The following is a 22,407-nucleotide window of genomic DNA, read 5'->3' on the forward strand; positions in this document are numbered from 1 at the left end:
CTTGGAGTAGGCGGGATTTCCTTGCGAATTTAGCATCGCGGCCTCTGCTTTACTGAAGGACACTTGTCTCGTTCCGTTTGCTCAAGGGTCGAGTGTTAAAGGTAAGTCGTAACGCATTTAGAAACAATTCTCACTATTTACATTGTTTTTTTACAATGCCAAGTTGTATTCATGTTGTATCCAAATGCGTGTGTCAATGTACCATTAAACGATAAGCAGTGGTCTGAATATTAAACTAGTAGCTAGCTAGCAAGCTAACATAGGAAGCTAACTTGAACCCTTACAAGCTAACTGATAATGAAAGTCAGTATGAATGAAAGCCCACTATTGTAGCATGTGTCAACCACAATGTTATTGCATTGAAGTTGGCTAGCCTTACGGTACAAATGTTTTACAGGTGTATTGCATACACTGTATAAAGGTGTATTGAACGAAAGCATGTCCTTAGCGTCTTGACATGTCAGCTACATTTGATCCTAGCACGTCAATCTAATCCATATACAATGTCATGTAATAAGGCTAGTCAATTCAGCACGCCGTTTACAATTGCAATAAGGTTGTTTTGTGCATATTTTGTGTAAAATATTTCACTTGCGATAACACGGAGTTTCCCCACCCTCTGTCCTGCAGAGCTATCAACACTGCAACAACTAAATGATTTATTGTGTGACTTAAAATTAAGATCCTCATAAGTAGTTAAACTTGGTATTCTTCTAATGATCGATCGGATTTTCAATATTATCATTTTGAAAAATGTCCCAGGGCCCAAGGTGAAGTCTTCAAATGGCATTTTTGTAAAGGTCAAGAATTGTCTTGCTCGTATATTCTAATATGCATAACTCAATCACCTTTCTTCTCTTTTAGAAACATAAATAATCCATCATGGGAGGCCACGATGCAGGAACGCAGCACCAGTTCACTGGCTTTGCCAAGTACTTCAACGCATACACAATCACAGGGAGGAGGAATGTGAGTTGTGTGCAACTTAACTATAAACATACCACATTTTCATACTGTTCTAATTCAAGCAGCCTAAAACTTGTCATGTTTCTATGATTTGTCTTTCCTTTAGTGTGTTTTGGCCACATATGCTAGCATAGTAGCCATTGGCCTCTTCTTCAAATTGAAGCCCAAGAAACAGGCCGCCATCAAAGAATGATCATGTAAGTTCATTAGTTTCCAAACCCTGTTTACTTTAGAAAAGTATTTTCTTTATTCCAGTAACTGAAGGTCTTTATTTTCTCCTTACAGGTTTCCATTTTGACCAACAGCTTGGAGCGGAGGAAGCAGCTGGACATGCTAGTAATAAAAATACGTTTTTGTTTCCCTATGTAAACAATAAAGACAATTTATGCCCCAAATGTAGAAAACGTTTTTTTTATTTACAGTGTACACCAGTATAAAATACTATGAAACAGAAATGTCAGCCACATGTTGAACAAAGCTGTACTCATGGCAGTGATTTAAAAAAAAAAAGATCCCTAATCATCAATGGCACTAGGCATGGCGTGTAGATGTCTGTTAGACAGAACAGGAGAAGGATAGCCAAATATTTTATCTTCATTCACAGCTGGATTCTCAGCAGAGGTGTATTGTTGATAACAGTTTCATTCCAACTGAACCACGAATCTCTTCAGTTCCTTGGGGACCAAATGTTTGCTTAATTTCAAGCATTATAGATAATTTTCCTCAGTCAACAATGTCTCATGGATTGTAGCCCCCGGCGGCCAGCAACAGGTTCCTGCGGGTGAAGTGAAGGTGTATGACGGGGGTGGATTTAGACGTGTAGGCGCCCAGCAGAAGCTCCTGGGAGTTATCGTGTAGATGGACGTGCCCTGTAGCCGCCGTGAAATCGTCTGTTTCTAAATCATCAAATGCTTTTGTAGCGTTCCAAAGACGAACTGTGTTGTCCATTGAGCCTAGAAGAACGAGATGAAACATTGTCAATGCATGTTAAGCATGTATGTTGGGTTTTGTAGCTTTAGCATTTTCTACAGGAGATTTTAAGTCCTACAATGCAACAGCTGATATCAATTCAACTCACCGGAGGCAAGGATCTCTCCGTCTCTGCTGAAGCGCAGGGAGTACACAGTATCTGTGTGGCCTTTCAGTTCACCAATCATCAGCCCATGCCCGATGTCCCACAGGAGCACTCTGCTGTCAGTGGCCCCTGAAGCCAGGAACTTCCCGTTGGGAGAGAAAGCCAGCGAATGGATAGGACCCTGGAAGATGAGAGGTAAGAGGCTCAGTACAGCAGTGTCACAATTCTGATAACTGCTGCAGTGTATTTAAAAACATTTAACTCTATGTGTTTGATACATTATTACTTTGTAGGATGCTTAAAAAAATAAAACAAAAAACACATTGACCAGGGTTAGGGCTGCACGATATCGTGTCATGACGATAATCGCGATATGCGCATCGCAGGACGTGCGATTTTTTAATATATTTTTTTTAGGACGTGCAATATTAAGTAGGCAAATTTACTCAAACACGTCATGTTACAATTATTTTGATGCTTGCTACAAAAGGAAAACTTGCGCGACTCTCATGTCAGGGGTACTTGAGTGAGTGACATGCAGGCTCTGCAAGCACAGCAAACCACAATCACAAACAAATCTCCAAAGCAAACGGACCGGGTGATTCAAGGTAAAAACACTGAATAAAGTCGTTTCATGTGCTTCTCCAGGGCAGTTCGGCGCTGCTAACCGAGCTAGCTCAGCTTGTTGCTCTGATAACTTAAGATCCAGACGTCCGTGACTAAAATCCTTCATCCGGTTAAATATAGTTAAAAAAATACCAATTGTATAGCATTAAAGTTCAAGAAAGGACGGTTTGCGGGGAAAAAAACGTTTTTTCTTCAATTCCTGTAGGTTTTCATTTCGCAATATATATCGCAATGTCAGTTTTTTCCAATATCGTGCAGCCCTAACCAGGGTTATTATAAACTAAAACCAAAATATGCAGTGAAAAATATAATATGTTTGTTGAATGAAAACGATATCATTCAACGACGATATCCCTTACATGCTGTATTGCCTGGTTGAATAACTAAAATAAAAACTAATTCAAATTACTTTTAAAGCATTCATATATTACTACAAGGGGGGGAAAACAAGATTGCATTAATTCCATAAACTCTTGTTGTATTCAACAAAATAAAAACAAGAACTTCTCATTCCAGGAGATGGCGCTATTTTGCTATTGCATCACAATGATTCCCTGTTTGTCAAATGCAGTACATTTTTGTGGAATGAAATCACAAGGTAATGACTTCAATCACAATAATTGCTGATGTGTGTGACATTGTGTAAACTTAACCTACTATGCAGATACCAAACTTAAGACGTAAGACATTTTCCTCAACAAATACATCATTTTGTTTAAAGTTTAAGTTATATAAAGGCTTTACTACATTACTTAAGACAACATGTAAACATTGATGTTCTTCCTAACGGGGAGAGCACAGATCTGCAGCTCTGTCGACCTCTCTGACCTTGTGACCGGTGAAGATGCGGACGCAGTTTCCGGTCAGGATGTCCCACACCCGGATGGTGCGATCCGATGACCCTGTGGCCACATAATTGGAGTTGGGGTGGAAGCGGGTGCAAGTGACGTCAGCTAGGTGACCAGAAAAGATCCGTAGAGGCTGGTAGTGATCTGTCGCCCACAGACTGTTGGAGAAAGGAAAATGTCAGATAAGAGAAGGTGCTGGTGTATCAATATGTGCTTCACTATGTGTTACAGAACGACGGTTTCTTACCGGGCAACTCTGTCATGTCCCCCGGAGATAAAATAGTACCCATGCGGGGAAAATTGGGTATCCCACACTGGGTAGTTGTGGCCTTTGTAGCCCACTAGACACGTGAATGTTTGGAGACTCCACAGCCGGACCGTACCATCTTCAGAACTCGACAACAAGTAGTTTCTGGAATGTAAAACGAGAATGTCAACAAAAAGTATTGCCTACATTTGATACTTACACTTTTTTTCCGCAAGATAATCGTACAAATTAGACACAACTTATTATATTTCTTTAAGCCTTGATGCAAAAACCTGAAGTCAAAATCTAACGTTAGTCTCGAGAAGAACTACACCATGGTACATCATGAATTCCAGCCCCACTCCAACTTGTGATTTCAGCTTACTTCTACTCTGAGATAGATATAGCTAGAGAAGTATAACAACAAGGCTGTGAAAGCTGACTAGTGGTTGAGTTTTCTATGTTTGGTGAGATTACGTTTAATGTTCACAGCAACCTCTTAAGTCTCATTTAGCCACTTTAGCCACCTTTCAAATGGTCAAAAACGGTTTGATCTCTAGGCAAGATGACCGTCTGTGCCAAAAAGCTTGTTTTCTGTAGCATTCTATTACAAAATGACATTTTTCAAAGTCCCTATACATGTTGTCATGAGTGCACATTATAGAGTATCTGTAAAAATGAACATTAACGTGCATTGTACCTGTCCGGGCTGAAGCTGATGCCGTACACTGGGCCGCTGTGTCCGTACAGGATCTTCAACTCACTGGCCGTCTTCTCATCCATGATCCTCTCCAACACGTCGTCCGACTCTTTGTCGATCAGATTCAAGTCTTGGGAGAGAAGAGACTTGTGTTATAGAAGGTCCGAATAACATCAAGCCGGGTTCACAGTGGTAGCGGTCGTTCGCTGTACCTGCTGCGGACTTGACCTTGCGGAGCTTCTTTGGCGTGACGCTCCACACCCGCACTGTGGAGTCAGCGAAGCCCCCCGCGATCAGGCTGGAGTCGTCTGTGAAGTCAACAGCTGTCAGACCCTGCAGGGGGAAAAGATGAAAAGAATTAGAGATTATTGTCCTTTATTACTCAGCTTAGTTGAATTCACGATTATGATTGGTCAATTCAGAACATGTGACACGTTGTTAATACAGTACAGACCGCTGTCAAGGACTATAATGACCGTTGCTAAGGAGGATCAAGAAAGAGACAGGAAGTAAACACTAACAGGAACACGGTATGGGCTCTGCAGTGTTGTTAGTGGATCAGAATCTATAAACGGACTTGGACAGTGCTTCCGTAAAGTTGTTGTTGTCACATTTCCAGCCGTTTGTATGCGTGGAACAGAATTTTGTTTTGCTTCGCGGAAGAAACCAGTCATTTTTAAGTCAATCAAATCATTTCAATTAATATTGGGAGTCGAGTCGCTAGTTTGTTTAGTATCTGTCGGTTGTTCTTTTCCCCATAATGACCGCCTCGCCGCACATTATCCCTTACTTATTACACGTCATGATTGAGTTCTTGATTCCCATTGGGAAATCTGGACATTCAGCAGTCTGATATTTCTTGTTAGCAGACTGTTGCTAAGGACGCTTGAGTGAAAAGGGGAAATTCTTTTTTCCCATTCTTTTTCTGTTAATCCATCGGAAAACACCATGGAATACTCTTTGAATATTCTTTTTTATATTTTCGGAGAGTACGAAACTTTGGATTCGTGAAAGCTAAATTGCCCCTTAATTATATTACCATTACTGTCCGTCCTCTCCACCACACGGTGATGAGTGATTACCTGGTAAGCGTTGAGGAAAGTGTAGAAGCAGATGGAAGGCAGGATTTCCGGTCCCAGGCGGATCCTCTTGGTGGCCTCCTTCATGTACATGATCTTGTCTAGCTTGTCTGAGTCCTTTAGTTCTGGAAGGGGTATCCTGAATAACCAAAAACACAAGGTAACACTTTTAAGGATGTTCAAGTTAATAACTGAAACTATGAGGTTCTTATAAGCATCGCAGCATCCGGACTAAAACCACCAAACTCAGGGACAGTTTCATCCCAGAGGCAATAAGACTGTTAAACACCTGAACAGTTGAATCAACTTCCCTAATATTCATCTGGCTGCTACTTTAAAAATATTTATCTATTTACCTATATATCCTATTTCGATAACTTGCATATAGACTCTTATTGCACTATTTCACTATTTAAAACTATTTTTCTTTTTGTATTACTATTTACTTGCACTATATTTTTCTCTTTATCTGTGTTTTATGTTGCTCTGTTGGAGAAGCCTGTGACACAAGATTTTCATCGGCATAACTACACTGTAGCTATGTTGGTATGACTAAACCTTGGATGTTTAGCAAGGACAACACTATCAACCTTCTTGTACTGAGGCTTGTTACATTCATTTTAAATGTAATTATGAGCACAACATGCTCCCCTGTGTGTCAGAAACCTCTACCTGGTCTGTGCAGGTGCGTTAGGATCCTGCTTCTTGCTCTTGGAGCCCATGCTGTCCTTTTTGGGTTTCTTCTTCTTGGGTTTGCCCTCCTCATTCTCTGCCTCCTCGTCCTCGTCGTCAAGGGGAAGCTCAATTTCTGGTTCCTTCAGCAGTCCATAGTAAACCTGAATGAACCAAAAAGGTTTTTACTTCAACAGCCGGTAACCGTCTTAACTCCACAACCACCATGAGAAGGGCATGCTTTCATTAAAGAGAAAGGTAGAAATTACATCATTTATCATAGCCAGAAACTACAGGTCTTTAAAATGTTGTACGATCCTTGAACACATCAGGTGTGACACATGTTCCAAAACGAAAGAAAAAAGAAAGACAAAAAACCTAAAATAGTTAATTAATTCTTCAGGTCTTAAATGTTGTCAAAAATAAAGCCTTTGCAATAAACAGTTTTAGAAGAAAAATAAATAAATGTTGAAATATATATTCAATTGTGCCAAAATGTAAAAAAGAAAATGACCAAGCAAATTCAACTTGCCTTTTTTAACTTTTGTATACTGTACATGTATTAGTTGTCCCTATCTCTAGCCAATAATGTGCTGTTCCCAAGGAGTTGCAGTACTTTAAATACATTAAAAACCAGGCCCCAGTGAATGAAATGTGACGAATAGGGAAACAAAGCAAACACATTGAACTGTGCTGGTGTAAAACCCACCTTTGCCTTGTTGGCCTCCCGCTTGCCCTCCCCTGCCAGGCTGCCAGACATGGCATCGATCTGGCTCTTGCTGCGGGGCATGCCATCGAAGATGTCGATGTAGAGGTGCTCTTGTATGATGTTCCAGATCTGGTTGTTCTGGCGCTCCTGCAGATGCCTCTTCAGCAGCTGGTAGGAGTCTCGGGAGATCCGCAGGACGAACTTGCTGGTGCGGAAGTCCAGCAGCGTCTCGTTGCCTCTCATGTGCTCCCTCTTGGACAGGCTGGACAGAATGCGCAGGTCGTCTTCGTAGTAACACTCCTGATCCCCACTGAACCTGAGAGGGGACAAATAGAGAGGTAAGGGTTTATAATGTGCAGGATCTAATGCTACTGAAAAAAATAAAGACTTAAGTTAAAGTCAGTCTTTATTAGTCCCAGATCGGGGAATTTCACAATGTTACAGAAAAGGGACAGTGCAGCTAAAGTTACCAGAATAAAATATTAAAAAGTCAAATCTAAATATACACATCACTGGTAAACATAAGTAGAAGCATGATAAATGAAATAACTGAACAATATTGAAGTAGCAACCATTGTAATGATTAAATTGTAGAAAAAACACTGACTGTCTCTCAGCAGTGGTAAAGAAAATCTGAAGTAGTGAAATACCAGCTGGGAATAACTTAAAAATGGCCAAAGATTCTTAACAGTAGTCAAAATATGTCACAATTTGTCAAGGATACTCACTTTTCAAAGAACGCCTTGGCCTCACTTTCGTGGTTGTTGTACACCAGTTCCAGATACATGTGCACGAACAGCGGGTAGAAGACCTGGGACAGCTCCGCTCGGTGACAGTCCAGAACCGATTCGATGAACTTCTTCAGGCCGCTGTAGTAAACCTGGTACAGGGGGGGGTCTCCCTGCTGGCTGTAGGCCGACAGCACCACATTGACGTCCGGCTGATCCTCCCCAGCAGCTGGGGGGAACAAGGCAGAGTCAGATGTGCAACTTAAGGAAGGCTTTTTAAAGTTACTATTGTTTTAGGTTGTTTAGCTGAGTTTAACTTAAAGAAAAATATATGTTGGCTTTACAACACAATTTTAAACTAGAGCGATGACATGATGACAGCAAACCAACTGTTGGTTAGTATTGAGTCACAGGGATGCCTTAAAAAAAACTGTAATAATAATGATCAAATAAGTAAATAAATAAATAGAAATATAAAGAGAAATAAATACAATAATGAAGAAATTAATTTAATATATTAAAAAGCTGTTTTATTTATTTTCATGTTCATTTGTTAAGTACGTCGGTGTGTTAAAGTGTTAGTTTGAATTCACCAAGTCACATAGTAAAACTAAAACTAACCAATCAAGGCAGAGTGGAAACTTTTAAAAGAAAGAAGAATTCTGTTTGTTTATCTTTAACATTTCAACTTTTTATCATCTAATTTATTCATTTTCATTTTGTATACTATATTATGTATATATATTTATTTATTGTCTTATTCTTTACCAGGATTTTTCTGTATGCATTCCTAAGACTCCACAAAAAAAAATAAAAAGCTACTAAATGGATTCTTTCTTGAGTCAGATTTTCTTTACATGTTTTGTAGAAGGCATGTCTGTTTGTTTAGTATCTTTACCTGAAATACATTCAAACTGAAGTGCGTACTTGAACATTTGAATGAATGGGAAAATAGTTGTAATTCATTGTATCACTTGGCTTCAAAAAAGCCAAACAAAAAGTTGTGATCACATGAAAATGTGCAACAGTTACCAGAAACACAATAAACACCTGTATCATAAAATGAAATCCATACATCCCCGATATATATACCTTTGTGAAATAAAAATGACTATACCTCCATGTATGTTAGGTTGCTGTACTAAACTACTACTAATATTATGGCATATCTTACACAATGTTGTTGTATTATACAAAACAGTATGGACTATACTACTACATTACTACACCTTATATAATGTCTCATATCATATATTATACCATACACCATATTATATATATATTATATTCTATAAAATGAATAGGCCTACAGATATACACATACTATTACTTAATTGTATAATATGTTACCCTGGTTATTCACATTTTCTCTCTAATTATATTTTCATTCTATAATGGTTTTACTCTGTGTAGCTTATTTTTCACTTTCATTTCAACATAGGTAACTCCTATGATTTATCTCTATTTAATCGATACTCATCTGTATGTAGTAACATCATAGACTGAGTAATATCCGTGTACTGCTGCAACAACCGTATTCCCCCGCTGGGGATTGATAAAGGCGTATTTTTGGAGTTGGATCAACACATAGTAGTTTATGGACTTCAGGTCATTGAGTGTAACTCTTTTTAACGTGATAGTAATCCAAGGAGCACATGCTTCTCGCTCCTATTAGGTGATTTTATATTGACCTATTACAGATGCAAAATAATTTCACACAATAAAACAGCACGAGCCAAGTTGTAATCGGACCTTTAGTTGGCGCCGGAGCTACAGTGGAGGCTGAGCTGGTCACTCGGCTGAGAAGAGAGCTCGCATCCCCGCCTGCTAGTTCCACACTGCCCGCAGCAGCACCAGAACCTGACCCGGATGAATCACCCCCCTTCAGTTCCAGTGAATCCTCCGGTAATCCGGCTTCACGACGCAATATTTCGACGGACTCAGTCAGTTTGTTCTTTCGGAGGAACTGCAGGACCGCCAGCAGCGTCTGCTGGTCCTCCGGGGGTCCTGCCGCTGATTTAATACTTCCAGTCGAAGAACTAGAGCCAGGGGACGTAGAAAGCAGCCTTCCATCATTTGCATTATTATTTCCACCGCCATCGTTTGATGGTTCTGTTTTAATGTCTTTTTCTTCAACCGCGTCGACCTGACCACCTTGTACGGCCGCCATTTTAAAAATGAACTGCGCATGTGCGAGGTTCAAAAACGGAAGACACTCAAATGTAAGTTTAGGTCACCCGATTGGTTCTCATGATGCAGCGTCACCCTACGTAGCGCTGAAGTCCCGCCTCCCGCCCCATCAGCATCTTATCTGCTGGTTAGTAGCGAAAATTGATTAAATCCAAATGTATACCTTGTAATTTTGTCCTCAACAGGCTTAATTATGCTCCTAATCTTCTCAAATAAGATATTCTAATGTTTACCAAGCACACCTACTGGACCTTTTGTCATTTTCATTCGACTAAGATTTATTTTCTACTTGTTTTTTATAGTCTTATTTTTACTTCTAATCATCTGTACTTATTTAGGTCGTTTTTTTCACCCTGAACTTCCTTAACTCTCACCAATTAAGGCTTATCTTTTTTTTTATGTAAAAGTAATTAATTTGAGCAGCAATAATCTTTTTTTATTTTTTTTATTATTATTATTACGAAGTTAAAGACTTACATTTATAAAACTGCAAATAGGAATGCATATTTCATTTACTAATTTATAATATTGATGTTCCATTTTGCACCAGATGGGGGCACTTTGGTCCCACACAACCCCTGCCCAGTCTAGAGTGTCCCAACAATTTCGCCTCCTTCTTGAACAAATGTAAAGAAAAACAGATTATTTGAAAACAAATGATTATTTTAATGTAGCTACTGAATATTTTCTTAATTTATCAGATATTTGTTTTGTATATAAAAGATACTCAAATAAAACAATTCTGTCACACGTTCCCAGAGCCCATGTTTCATGTGTCGTTTTTTCCAACCAATATCGAAAACCTTTAGATATTCATCTTGCTATAATAGAAGAGTTATAAAAGCAGACACAATTAGGAAGTTGAAACCAGTTCATTTTAGCTATATCTTTGTTTTTAAGACAACAGCTATAATGAATGTAACCTGTAACTTAATAATGCATTTTGGACATGCAGCATCTTTTTATGATCTACCCTTATTTGCTTCATATTCACATGATTTTAAAAATAATGCAGAATCTTTTTATATATATGATACACGACTATTTAATGTCAAACAGAGAGAAAATACAAGTTTTATAAAATTGTGATCCTGATAAGCACTTGATCAACCCAACTTTGTGTTTGGCAGTTGGATTAATCAACTGCTTTATATAAAAAAAAACGAATAATTATATATCACTTATATATTATCTACACACTTATATAAAAGCACATGCCATATAACTACATACAAGTACCAGCAGTGCTCACTTTGCCTTCTGCTGACGTGGGATTTCTGCCTTGCAGAGTAACACACCTTCCCTCTTTAAACTCCCATTCAGAGAAGCAGTCGTATACCGCTGACTGTGCATCACTGGGACAGCACGGCATCTATTTTCATTTCTAAGAGACTGTCCGTCATAAATCAGAATTTAATAGCATTTTATTTTAGTTTCATACAGCACAAGTGCAATGTAAACTCAATGTCAGCATTTCTCATTTGTTAGAAATCCCTTCTTTACAGTACTTTGATCGAGATATATCCTAATTAATAACACCTTATGGATTGTACATACTTAGAAATCTGTGCAGCAATTACTGAATTAAAGCTTGGATGTACTTGTAAAGCTTATTTTGTTCCTGCTCTGGCTCGCAAGAGTGATAACTCAGCAGCAGGTTTCTTTTTTCGTGTGGTAGACTCAGGTCCACATTGAGGGGTGGGACAAACGCCGAAGAAGAAGAAGAAGCAGCAGGTGACGTTGTATAACATTGCAGTGGTGTAGCTCCATGTGGGGGCTGGGGTGGGGTTGGTTGGTCGGTCGGTTGGTCGGTCGGTCGGTCGGTCGGAGGGTGAAGGAGACAAACATCAGCACCAAGGGCGTGGTCCTCAGTGCAGGCTCATTATAAGGTCCTTTGGGGTGTCACTGAATGACAATGTATGTGGCATTATACTGAGATCGGCAGTTTTCCTATGGCTGACAGAACGTGTCTCTTACCAAGCAGATATGCAGATGACCTGGGCTGAAACACGTATTATCTTCATATAGCGATTTACATCGAGCCTGCTGTGCTGCACCTGAATGCACCACCATGAGGAGGACAGTGGCATGTGCTTTTATTTTTAATTTATATAATCTCTTCACTTGGCTGTTTAAGTGATTTTCAAAATGAAATAATAATGAATGACAATAGAGACAGCAAAAGCAATTTCCCCTGTTTAGTCTAACACGTCATGGCAGCAATCAATGTCAACAGTGTTGACATTAATTTGAAATAAAACTGAGTGACAGAAGTAGGCTGGTGCCGAAGGAATAAATTGCGTAAGTGATAAAGACAACTCTATATTAGAGCTGCAGCACCTGGTTGAATAAACATTTAGTCGATCAACAGAAATATAATCTCTCTTGATGCAAAAATGGCAGAAAATACTTTTTCAGCCTCTAAATTATAGACATTTTGCTATTTTAACCAATGTTCTATTATATTAAACAGTAAAAAAGTATATTTGGTTTTTGGACCGATTAAATATTTGAAGATATCTTCTTGGACTTTAGACATTTTCAAAACAAAATGATGAATTGATTAATCGAGAATCGTTGCAGCCCTACACTTTAATTAACGTTATAACTTTCCTCTAATGTGATAACACTGTAACACACTTTTACAATTTGTGGAATATTTCTTCATCCATCGCTATACTTTTTAACTGATTCCTTCCACTTGCTATAAATTAATTTAGATGTAAGTGTATTTACGAAACGATACTATAGGAAACGATACATTAGGATACAATATTAAATGAAAAGATAGGAAACGATACGATAAATTACTTTACGATAACTATTATTGTCAGATCAAGTTGGGAATGTCTCTTGCATCACAGCAGCTCCACTTGAAACATCACCAAGGACAAATTCAAGCAATTGAAAGACCTTTCTTCCTATCTTACATTATAAATTTGTGACATTAGATGTAATTACAGACAGTCCATACCCAGAAATCTGCTATTTTCGTAAAAATTGATTACAATTTCACCTTCATCTGTCCCTCCTCTACAGCACCTGCAGCAACCATGTTCAGCCTTTTATTATTTCTGTGTTAAAGGACACTGTTACGGTCAGTCGTTTTGCCAGAACCTTCATGGATTTTAAATGACCTTCGCCCACTTCTGTACCCTTTTGTCTTTCTATCCTCTCAGTTTGGTATGTGGTCTAGTTTTCAGTGAATGTGAAAAGCTGCTTGCATGCTCTTCACAATAGAAAAAAGTGTAAGTCATTTATAGACAGACACACGTTCATTTGCTGCTTTCACACCTTAGTGCCGATTTTGTTCAGTTCCTCTCTCTGTGTCTGTGCAGAAGCTGGAGGACTCCCACACCAACACCCCACCTCCCTCGTGTGTGTGTGTGTGTGTGTGTGTGTGTGTGTGTGTGTGTGTGTGTGTGTGTGTGTGTGTGTGTGTGTGTGTGTGTGTGTGTGTGTGTGTGTGTGTGTGTGTGTGTGTGTGTGTGTGTGTGTGTGTGTGTGTGTGTGTGCGTGCGTGGGTGTGCGTGCCTGCGTGCGTGTGTGTCAAGAGGCAGCAGGGTGTGGCATCACAAAGGAGACAAAGCTCATAAGAGCACACAAAGACCCTAAAATATGAAAGAATAACATTTGTATTTCTCTAGATCCGCAACACACTTTTTAAGAGCAATAATAGCATATTATGCTGTCCAAACAGTAGAACATCCCTGCATGTTTCAGCATAACACTTACTCTCTTGTTGTTGTCATATTAATTGCAGTTAAGAGCTTACATTCTCTACTATCCAGTCTGTGGCTGATTCCACTGTCATGCATTAGGCTACTGATTTAAATTAAAAGGCTTTTGCTTTGTGTTAAAATTGTTAATGCGCTTCAGGAGCTGATGCGCTGTTATGGATGTCCTCTCAAGCTGGCGGGTTGTGTGCCCGTAAAAATGTCCACTAAGAGATTTATGGTTTATGGTGGATGTGCTAATTGGTATTTGTTTGGCCTCACCCCACCAAGTGTGAACAAAATGATTTCAGTTGTTGAGGTTATGTATCTTTGATATTACTTTTACAAATGTTCGTAATAAAACGGGGGGGAAACTATTGTTGAAAAGGAACATTTACTGCAAGTGTGTGTGTGTGTGTGTGTGTGTGTGTGTGTGTGTGTGTGTGTGTGTGTGTGTGTGTGTGTGTGTGTGTGTGTGTGTGTGTGTGTGTGTGTGTGTGTGTGTGTGTGTGTGTGTGTGTGTGTGTGTGTGTGTGTGTGTGTGAGACAACAAAGAGTGATGTCGTCCTGGGAGGGAGTGCAGGGTGGGGCGCGGCAGATTTCGAGTCGTTTTTCAGTGTTTTTGTGTTTGATTTTAATGCGTGCACGTGGGGTCTCTTTTTCCCATGAGAAATGCTGCAGTCGTGCTGCATGTGCTGACTACTTAAAATACATTTACATTTATTGGATCCCTTCTTATATTTAAATGTAACACCTAAATGCCCCCTTCTGGCTTGCTGTGTTTGTCAATCCTCGCTTTTCTAAGAAGGTGTCATTGTTCTTCAGGCAGGACCCCCGGCACTCGACTGAAAATCAGGCCAACTGTTATGTTTACCTATACGCACTGTAAAGGAGTTCCTGAATCCAGAAACCACTACCTGTCTATCTATGAGCAGTGCAGGGCCGCCCCTCCCTACAGGCCAATCACGCAGGATGGGGCCCCGCCTTGCGCAGGGGACCACAGCGGGCCACAGCTGCTGTGCGCAGTACTCCGCGCACCCCCGCGAGAGTGAGAGTGAGAGAGGTGACAAGGGGAGCACGTCTGTAACCCGACACCGTTGCAATGAATCGACATCTGACCAATCACGACTATTGCGGCTTTCACACCAGCGCTTTTCAGTTTCTAGCTCCGAGCGGGAGCTTTTCTGGTTCAGCTCCGGTTTCCCTTTTCAGCTCCCGCTCTGTTCACACCGCCCACTGGCGCCCCAGAGCTGCCCCTGCTGCGTCATGACGTCAACGTTTACATCGCTGATTTGCTCCCTAACGGCACCCATTACGGCGCTCACAACAACAACAACAGCGTCGGGTCGATGATCGTGTTGCTTTTAATCACACGAAGCCAGAATAAATTGAATAACGACTTCTCCAACCTTATACTTTGCTCCAGAGTGCCGTGGTTCATTGTTTATTAATGTGTTTCTGCAGCATTTACCGACCGCTGCAGTGCTGCTCTTCCACAGGAGTTTATTCTCCCGTTAGCTCCCGGTTAGCTCACACTGCAGCGGCCGCTCTAAAGTATTCACTGTCTGACTCACACAAGCAGCTGATGCATATCCCCAGTTCCCTTAGCCTAAGTGAATGTGTGTCAGTCTGAATTGACACTGTTTGGTATCACAACGCTGTTATGAAAGTTTCTCTGGTATAAAACGGGTGATGTTAGCATAGCAACCGAAGCTAAACTGACTACTTGCATCCGATAGCTGCAATAATACAAAACAACACGTCTGCCTCTCTCCACAATGATCGATAACAGTGAACGGATGGTCAAAGTAAGGTACAAATAAACAGAATCACACGAAGCCTGGTTAGTGTTGCCTGACTTTATAAAGTGTGTTTATAAGCACTACTGCTTGTAGGCAGGCATAACAGTCGACCCATGGGAGGTGGGTTTAGTTTCCTGCACGCCTCGACGTAAGAGAGACGTAAGCGACGTCGCCTCTTAGCTCCAAAGCTCTTGCCTCTGGACCGACAATTTTTTGGAGCTGGAAATGAAGCGGATTCTGGAGCTAAGAGCCGGCGCCGCTGCGGTGTGAACAGGAAAACCCGGCGCTTTTCAGGCTCTAGCTCCGAGCCGGAGCTGAAAAGGCGCTGGTGTGAAAGGGGCATAGGATACGGCCACTAGTGCAGGTGAAGAGATGTCGGTGAAAAGACAGTTTCAGTCTGAAGCAAGCAAGAGGGGAAAAAACAAAAAATGAAGAAACTAGAGCAACACTCGAAGGTGGGTTATTGTATGAGTCAAATGTACAACTTGCGAATGTTGTATAAATTGCCAATTGCCATATTAAAACATCAGCTGCAATTCACGACATGAAGAAGGCAGTCTCTGCAGAGCATACAGGCTAATGGAGATGCAGTTATTTCCAGCATTCTTTATTTACCATTCATTCAAGTATGGTATGCCTTTTATCTGCTAATGTACAGGAGGAAGAGTGATACACTGTCTGTCTAGTTGGCTTACATAACAGTTCAAGTTTACAGCCTAAAAAACATGGAGCATTTTCTCCCCAGAGGGAACTACATTTGAATACAGAAATATCAGTTTTTGAGCATGTCATAAGCATGTTTTGTCTTGACTATATTACATATATATTATAACAAAATATAGTATTTATATTATTGAATTGATTATTATTATTATTATTATTATTATTATTATTATTATTAGTAGAAGTAGTTTATTTGCATTAATTATATTTTAATCTTTTTGAGGCTAGTATTTGGCAGGAAATGCAGATGTATTCACCTGTAAATGCACACTGAACGACATAAATGCACATTTACCATTTACTTCACTGTATACAAAAGTAACTGTGTTGATAATAATAATAATAAACAGGAATTATATTTGCAAAGTAGCCTACTTTGTTTCCAAAAAAATGTTTTTCACTCCTGTCGGTTGGGGGGGGGGGGCCTCATCTCACAATGTCGCTTGGGGCCCCAAGTTGGCCAGGGGCGGCCCTGAATAAATGGTAAGGAAACGCAGCAAAGATCCCTCAACTGAGATGCAGAAGTGAATAATTCATGAGTTGTGACTCTCAGAAGAGGTGGAAAATGCCCTAAGAGAAGCGAAGGAGGAGGGGGGGAGAAAGATGAAGGGAGAGAATGGAGTGGGGAAGGCAGCATGCTGGGTGGGGGTCAGGCAACAGGAGGGGTGGGGGGGTGGGGCGACGCATGGGGAGCAGTAACAAGACAGAAAGGATGGTGTCTCAAACTCAGAGGATGTTCGCCTGATAGGAGAGGAGCATAAGAAAGACTATGTGAGGGGTAAGAGGCAGGTGTAAAGTGTGGTGTGATGAAGTGAAACAGCAGAGCTAACAGTAGCCGATTTCCTGCAGTGATGTAAGAAGTGTGCAGAAAGGGGGAAAAGGGATGAGGAGTTCTCTTCTGGTAGCCATTAGCAACAAAGAAGAATTGCATCTTTCTCCAGTTTATTCACCTATATTTTCATATTCACTGGTAGGGGTCAGAGAAAGAGTAAATGTAGGTTTTATTTGTACTAGGGACCTCTATACCACCTTCAAAATCTATTTTTTAAACCAGTGTTTTCACAACACTTAAAGGCACAATATACTTATGTGATATTAGGTTGCCAATAAATTCTGTTGAGCTTCTATCCTTTAATTCCTTGTTTTACAGATGCTGTTCCTCATTTTCTTTGTGAGGAGTGTGTGTGTGTGTGTGTGTGTGTGTGTGTGTGTGTGTGTGTGTGTGTGTGTGTGTGTGTGTGTGTGTGTGTGTGCGCGCGCGCGCGCGTGTGTGTGCGTGTGCGTGCACTTGTGCGCGGTTGGCATGAGTGCATCTTGGGGCCTTTTGCCCATCCAAGTGGAATAATGGGTGTGAAGGCGGAAGTGGTGCACTAGAGATCTCCATTTTGTGGGGTGAGGGGTGAAATGTGGGGAGCCTGCATTATTCAATACTGACCCAACTGAAAGTCTGCTTCTCGCACGCAGTTGTCGACCATGCGAGCGTCACAGATGGTTGGTGGCAACCGGTTCAATCCCCAAGAACAGCTAATGGAGTATGTACACGGTGACTAAGGGAAATATTCTGTAGTTTGTTAAAGTCTGAACCAGGCCCGGCTCCAGGATGAAATGACTGAGGGGGCTGTTAAAAAATCCGAGGGGGAGATTTTTTTTCACAACAACGAAAAATACTGGCAATGTAATGAATTGACACACCGAGCTCTTTTCCTTCTCACTGCTCTACAATATCTTTGCTTCTTTATTTTTATTCCGGATTTACCCCTCTCGTTCTTTTCCTCTGATCTTCAATAATAGATAGTACATTATTAGATGGCTGCACTTTGGTTAACAGACTAACATTGATTTCCTCCATTTATAAATTGACAGGCTCTGTAATTATACCATAACCTTTTCTCCTCTATCCCTTAACTCCTCTTCCTATACAGATTTACTTACCTCTAGTGAGGTCAGGATTAAAGAAACATTAATCTGGTTGATTTTTTATTTCCAGGATTGAATGTTCAAATCAAGGCCTGAAACCTGGCATTTCATAAGAAAGTGACTAATATATAAACCAAATGTAATATTGGATCAAATACTACACCGAATGGACGGACACAGATTCAAAATAAAAAATAAAGTCCCCTGGTCGGGTCTGCTCTCTGTTCCGAGAATAACCACTAAACATGGAAAAGCAGCATTGAGTTATTATGCCCCAACAATTTGGAACAAACTGCCCAAATCGTGCACGTCCGCCGAAACAATTCCTATTTTAAAATCCCGACTAAAAACGCACCTATTTGCCGCTGCTTTCAATTGAGCTGCCCATACTCACACTACATTATGCCTTTTTAGTCATGTATTCTGTACCGGCTGTGTTTATTTATTTCATTACCGTTGCTTATTATGCCTGTTTTTAAATGCCTTTTTAATAATGTATTCATGCTGTATTTGTTCTTAAATGTATTTTGCTTTTAATCTGTAAAGCACTTTGAATCGCCACGTGCTGAAAAGTGCTATATAAATAAAATTGGCTTGCCTTGGTTTGTCTCTGGAGTCTAACTGCCATGAGAAATATCAAATCAATGTTCCAAAATCCGTCACTAGATGTCGCTCATTGTACCAATACGGTTGATATAATACATAACATATTATTACTATAGTGAAAGGGCTCGCTTTGGCAAAAACCTGATCCATACAGGCAGCCCTAAATAATAACAAGTAACCATCATGTGTGGTGCTATCTGTAGTTGTCTGTTTTTTTGTTGTTGTCATATTGTTTTCACCAGGGCCGGCTCTTGGCATAGGCAGTATAGGCGAATGCTAAGGGCGCATCAACCCATCGGGGGCGCCGAAAATTGGGGAGAAGAATTACATAATGTATTTTTTAGCTGCCCGGAATATAACAGACAAAGACTCATTCTGAAAACTGCACTGGAACAACATAACATCAAGGACATGGATTTCAAGTCAATACACGAAAGTAAATCAAGAAATTAAGTAAACAAGCTGATCTTCAAGTTCCTCAAAAACACTGGTCTGAGGACAAGCATTTAATATAAACATTTAATAAATCAATAGTAGGTGGCGATATATGCTCCAAGTGGAAGCGATTCGCCATTAAAGAAAAAAGAAGAAGAAGAAGTAGCAGAAGAAGAAATACACTAACGCTACAAACAGGCACAACACTGTTACTCTGTTTTTACTGACATATAACATTTGATTTCACCTTGCTCTATTTTTTTTAACACACTTTCAAAAACGAGAACATTTTCGGGAGTTTCAACCGGGTACCGGCCACCGAAAACAGGGACTCTGCCCGGAAAACAGGGACGTTTTGGTCACCCATCCGACTGTGTTTACAGCTAAGCACACACGCTAACATAAAGACTACAAGCGCACTTGGGGTGGAGGCTTTTTTACATGTTGCTTGACTCACACATCTGATCTAAACGTAGTAACGTGTGTTGGGGAAAATTATTATTTTAAGTTATTTAATAATTGTACTTTTTGATGGATGAATGATGCTTAAAGTGAGGGGGCAAAGAATACAACTGAGGGGGCAATGCCCCCTCGTGGCGCCGGGCCCGGTCTGAAGCAATGGCGGTCTGATGACGGTAATCCTCTTGGGGCTGTGGATGTTGCGTTACCTTGGGCAAAAGTCACTAGTTTACGCCTTTATATATACAGTCTATGGTTTACGCCCTCTGAAGGGTAGTGTTAATGTTAGCTAAGACTAAAGCTAGCTTACGGTTTCCTGAATAAAAAGTTGTAATAAAATGAAAATAAGTGTACAAACCTGCCCACATACAAACAGAATATCCATTGGTGTACACTTTAAATGTGTCTATGAATCCCGATTCCTAGCCTTGATAACCTTGGACTACTTGTTTTTTGGTAACCACTTGTTCTAACAGCAGCCGTGTTGCTAACATATATACAATTTAAGACTTTGTTTTCTGTGCACTGATCAGTCTGATTAGCCATTTAAGACGCAATAAGGGAATCGAGTTGAGAGTCAAAGACTATAAACGGATTGTTTTTCATGTAGCCTCTTTACAAACTAATATTAAGCTCATTTTAAGCTAAATCGCTGCCCGACGTTAGCCAATGGGCTACCAGATTAATTTCTGGTCTCTTTTGCCACCTACTGTATGTCTCGATAACAGTGTCCTCAAGGACTTTCTAATTCAGTTTTTTTCCTGTCAAAATCATTCCTTTAGCTGTTTCAGAAATGCTTTAAAAAATGTTTGGCTTTTTTTTGAGAGCTTTGGTCGATGCTTTCATTCTCACAACGCGTCAGACACAAGAACATATACATTAAAGGGGACCTATCATGCAAAATGCACTTTGTGATGTCTTTTATACATAAATATGTGTCCCCGGTGCGTCGGGGGAACTCACGCAGCGTCAGAAAATAAAACCCTCTCTCTTTTCCTCCGTACCCAAATCTTTTAAAAATAGGGGTACAACGAGCGGATATAGATTTGCTGCCGATCTGACGTCAAATCGGCAGCGGACCCACAGAAAATTGCTATCAGAAACAATGCCTGACGTGTTTTGGACGTAATCTCGTCTTTGTTTACATTAGCAAGCCTCGCTAACACTCAGAGCTAACCTGTACTGGAGAGCACATGTGTTTAAAAAGCAGGAAATAAAAAAATAACTCACCTTGTGAGAGAAAAGGCATTTGAGCTCCATACTGTTTCAGAAATAATCTTTGATGTGGTTTAGAACAGGATGGCGTTTTATCACAGCAGAATTGAACTTTATCTCCGGTAAAATTCTGATCAGGCATTAGCTAAGGACCCAAAATCCGCATTTCTCTAACAGGGCTGCAAAAGAGGGGTATGAGCAGCATGAGGCATGGCTACAATGGGTGATCTGTTTGGTATTTTAAGCTAAAAACTTCACAGACATGTTTTGTAGGTATGGCCCTATATGTTTCCAATATAGCATAATAGGTCCACTCTAATTTACATCAGAATCAGAATTTTTTTATTTTTTTTTAATAATGGGACACAGGGTTCGGTCCGGATTGATTTGCAGTTCGGTCCGGATCCGGACCTTGGGAAGCCCTGCTTTTATAGAAATAGAAACCAAATAATTTAAAAACTAAAATCTTGTTCTGCTGACTAGAGAGACTCTGCTTGTGAATTCAGAATCTATTTAAAGATTATTCTGAGGTGGTTTTGAGTAGTTACACTGCAAAACCCATCTGTCCTAACAATTATTTTAGTCTGCATTGATCTTATTTACACACTGTCATTTTTAATTGTTGTTGTTTTCACTTCTGCACATTCTCTCTTCTCTCTCCCTCTATTATTTCTCTCTATTCCCTCCCACGCTTTTTCTGTCAGAGGATTTAACAAGGCACTTTAGCAGCCCTCCTACTGCAGGTCCTTCCCAACAAAATGTTGTGCACCACTGTTTTCTTTATCACTATAAATAATGCAGGCCCCATCTAAAACTAATAAGGCAGCGCGGCGCAGTGAGGCGACATAACAAACTCCAACCAAGAGACACGCAGAGTCCTATTGAAGCATTTTGATTCAACTCCTTATTCCACGCACCCCAAACTGCATGTCTCCGTATCACATATTAGATCATAAATATTGTTGTTGTAACTCCTTGTTGTTGAACCTATTGTTATTGCAGAATTAAGCTTTATGTTAGAGATAATTCTCTGCATGAATGTCCTTTGGTCCATGCAATCAAAACCTCTTTAGATAGCACCCCCACTAAATTAGTCTCTGCTGCGGTCCAATGAGCATGTCTAAAGATTGTCACACACACACACACACACACACACACACACACACACACACACACACACACACACACACACACACACACACACACACACACACACACACACACACACACACACACACACACACACACACACACACACACACACACACACACACACACACACACACACACACACACACACACAGACAGCTGCTTTGAGGGTAAGATAAAAAGGTGGCCTCCAATTTGCTAAAGGTCAGAGCCTGGTACTTAATGCCTGGATCAATAATTACAATTTGTAACCAATGGTGACAATTTAGAGACAAATAATTAACATAGTGTAGTGATGTGTGTGTTATTTATGTTTTTTTAGCGGTTTGACATTCGATCAAGTATGGTAAGTAGGTATGGACCACTAGTGAATAATCCAAAAAGAGAAGAAGAAGGAGATGGTGATATTATTAGCTCTTTGTGTCCATCCCATCAGAAATTTGAATAATGTATGGAGGGGTAACGCACCTCTCTCTCTACCAGTCTGTCACTTTAGCAGGATTTTTCTCAGACGACATCCAGGACAATAGACTGACAGATCCGT

At 40.3% G+C, this 22,407-nt stretch overlaps 2 protein-coding genes across 2 annotated transcripts; one reads left to right on the forward strand and one right to left on the reverse strand.

The window, feature by feature from the left end:
* Positions 1 to 2: 2 nt before the first annotated feature.
* atp5md (ATP synthase membrane subunit k) lies at positions 3 to 1,361 on the forward strand. The gene is made up of 4 exons (XM_034096827.2): positions 3 to 101; positions 865 to 969; positions 1,073 to 1,163; positions 1,252 to 1,361. The coding sequence occupies exons 2-3, from the start codon at positions 883 to 885 to the stop codon at positions 1,157 to 1,159; spliced, it is 174 nt and encodes a 57-aa protein (XP_033952718.1). The 5' UTR covers positions 3 to 101; positions 865 to 882; the 3' UTR covers positions 1,160 to 1,163; positions 1,252 to 1,361.
* Positions 1,362 to 9,821, reverse strand: taf5 (TAF5 RNA polymerase II, TATA box binding protein (TBP)-associated factor). Its single transcript, XM_034095675.1, has 11 exons — positions 9,404 to 9,821; positions 7,652 to 7,880; positions 6,924 to 7,239; positions 6,215 to 6,378; positions 5,546 to 5,681; positions 4,676 to 4,796; positions 4,464 to 4,593; positions 3,764 to 3,928; positions 3,497 to 3,674; positions 2,045 to 2,222; positions 1,362 to 1,919 (listed from the first exon to the last, which is right to left on the reverse strand). Exons 1-11 carry the CDS (start codon positions 9,819 to 9,821, stop codon positions 1,705 to 1,707), a joined length of 2,250 nt encoding a protein of 749 aa, XP_033951566.1. The 3' UTR covers positions 1,362 to 1,704.
* Positions 9,822 to 22,407: the final 12,586 nt, after the last annotated feature.

This window comes from Pseudochaenichthys georgianus, chromosome 1, assembly GCF_902827115.2.
Source record: "Pseudochaenichthys georgianus chromosome 1, fPseGeo1.2, whole genome shotgun sequence".
Taxonomy (NCBI): domain Eukaryota; kingdom Metazoa; phylum Chordata; class Actinopteri; order Perciformes; family Channichthyidae; genus Pseudochaenichthys; species Pseudochaenichthys georgianus.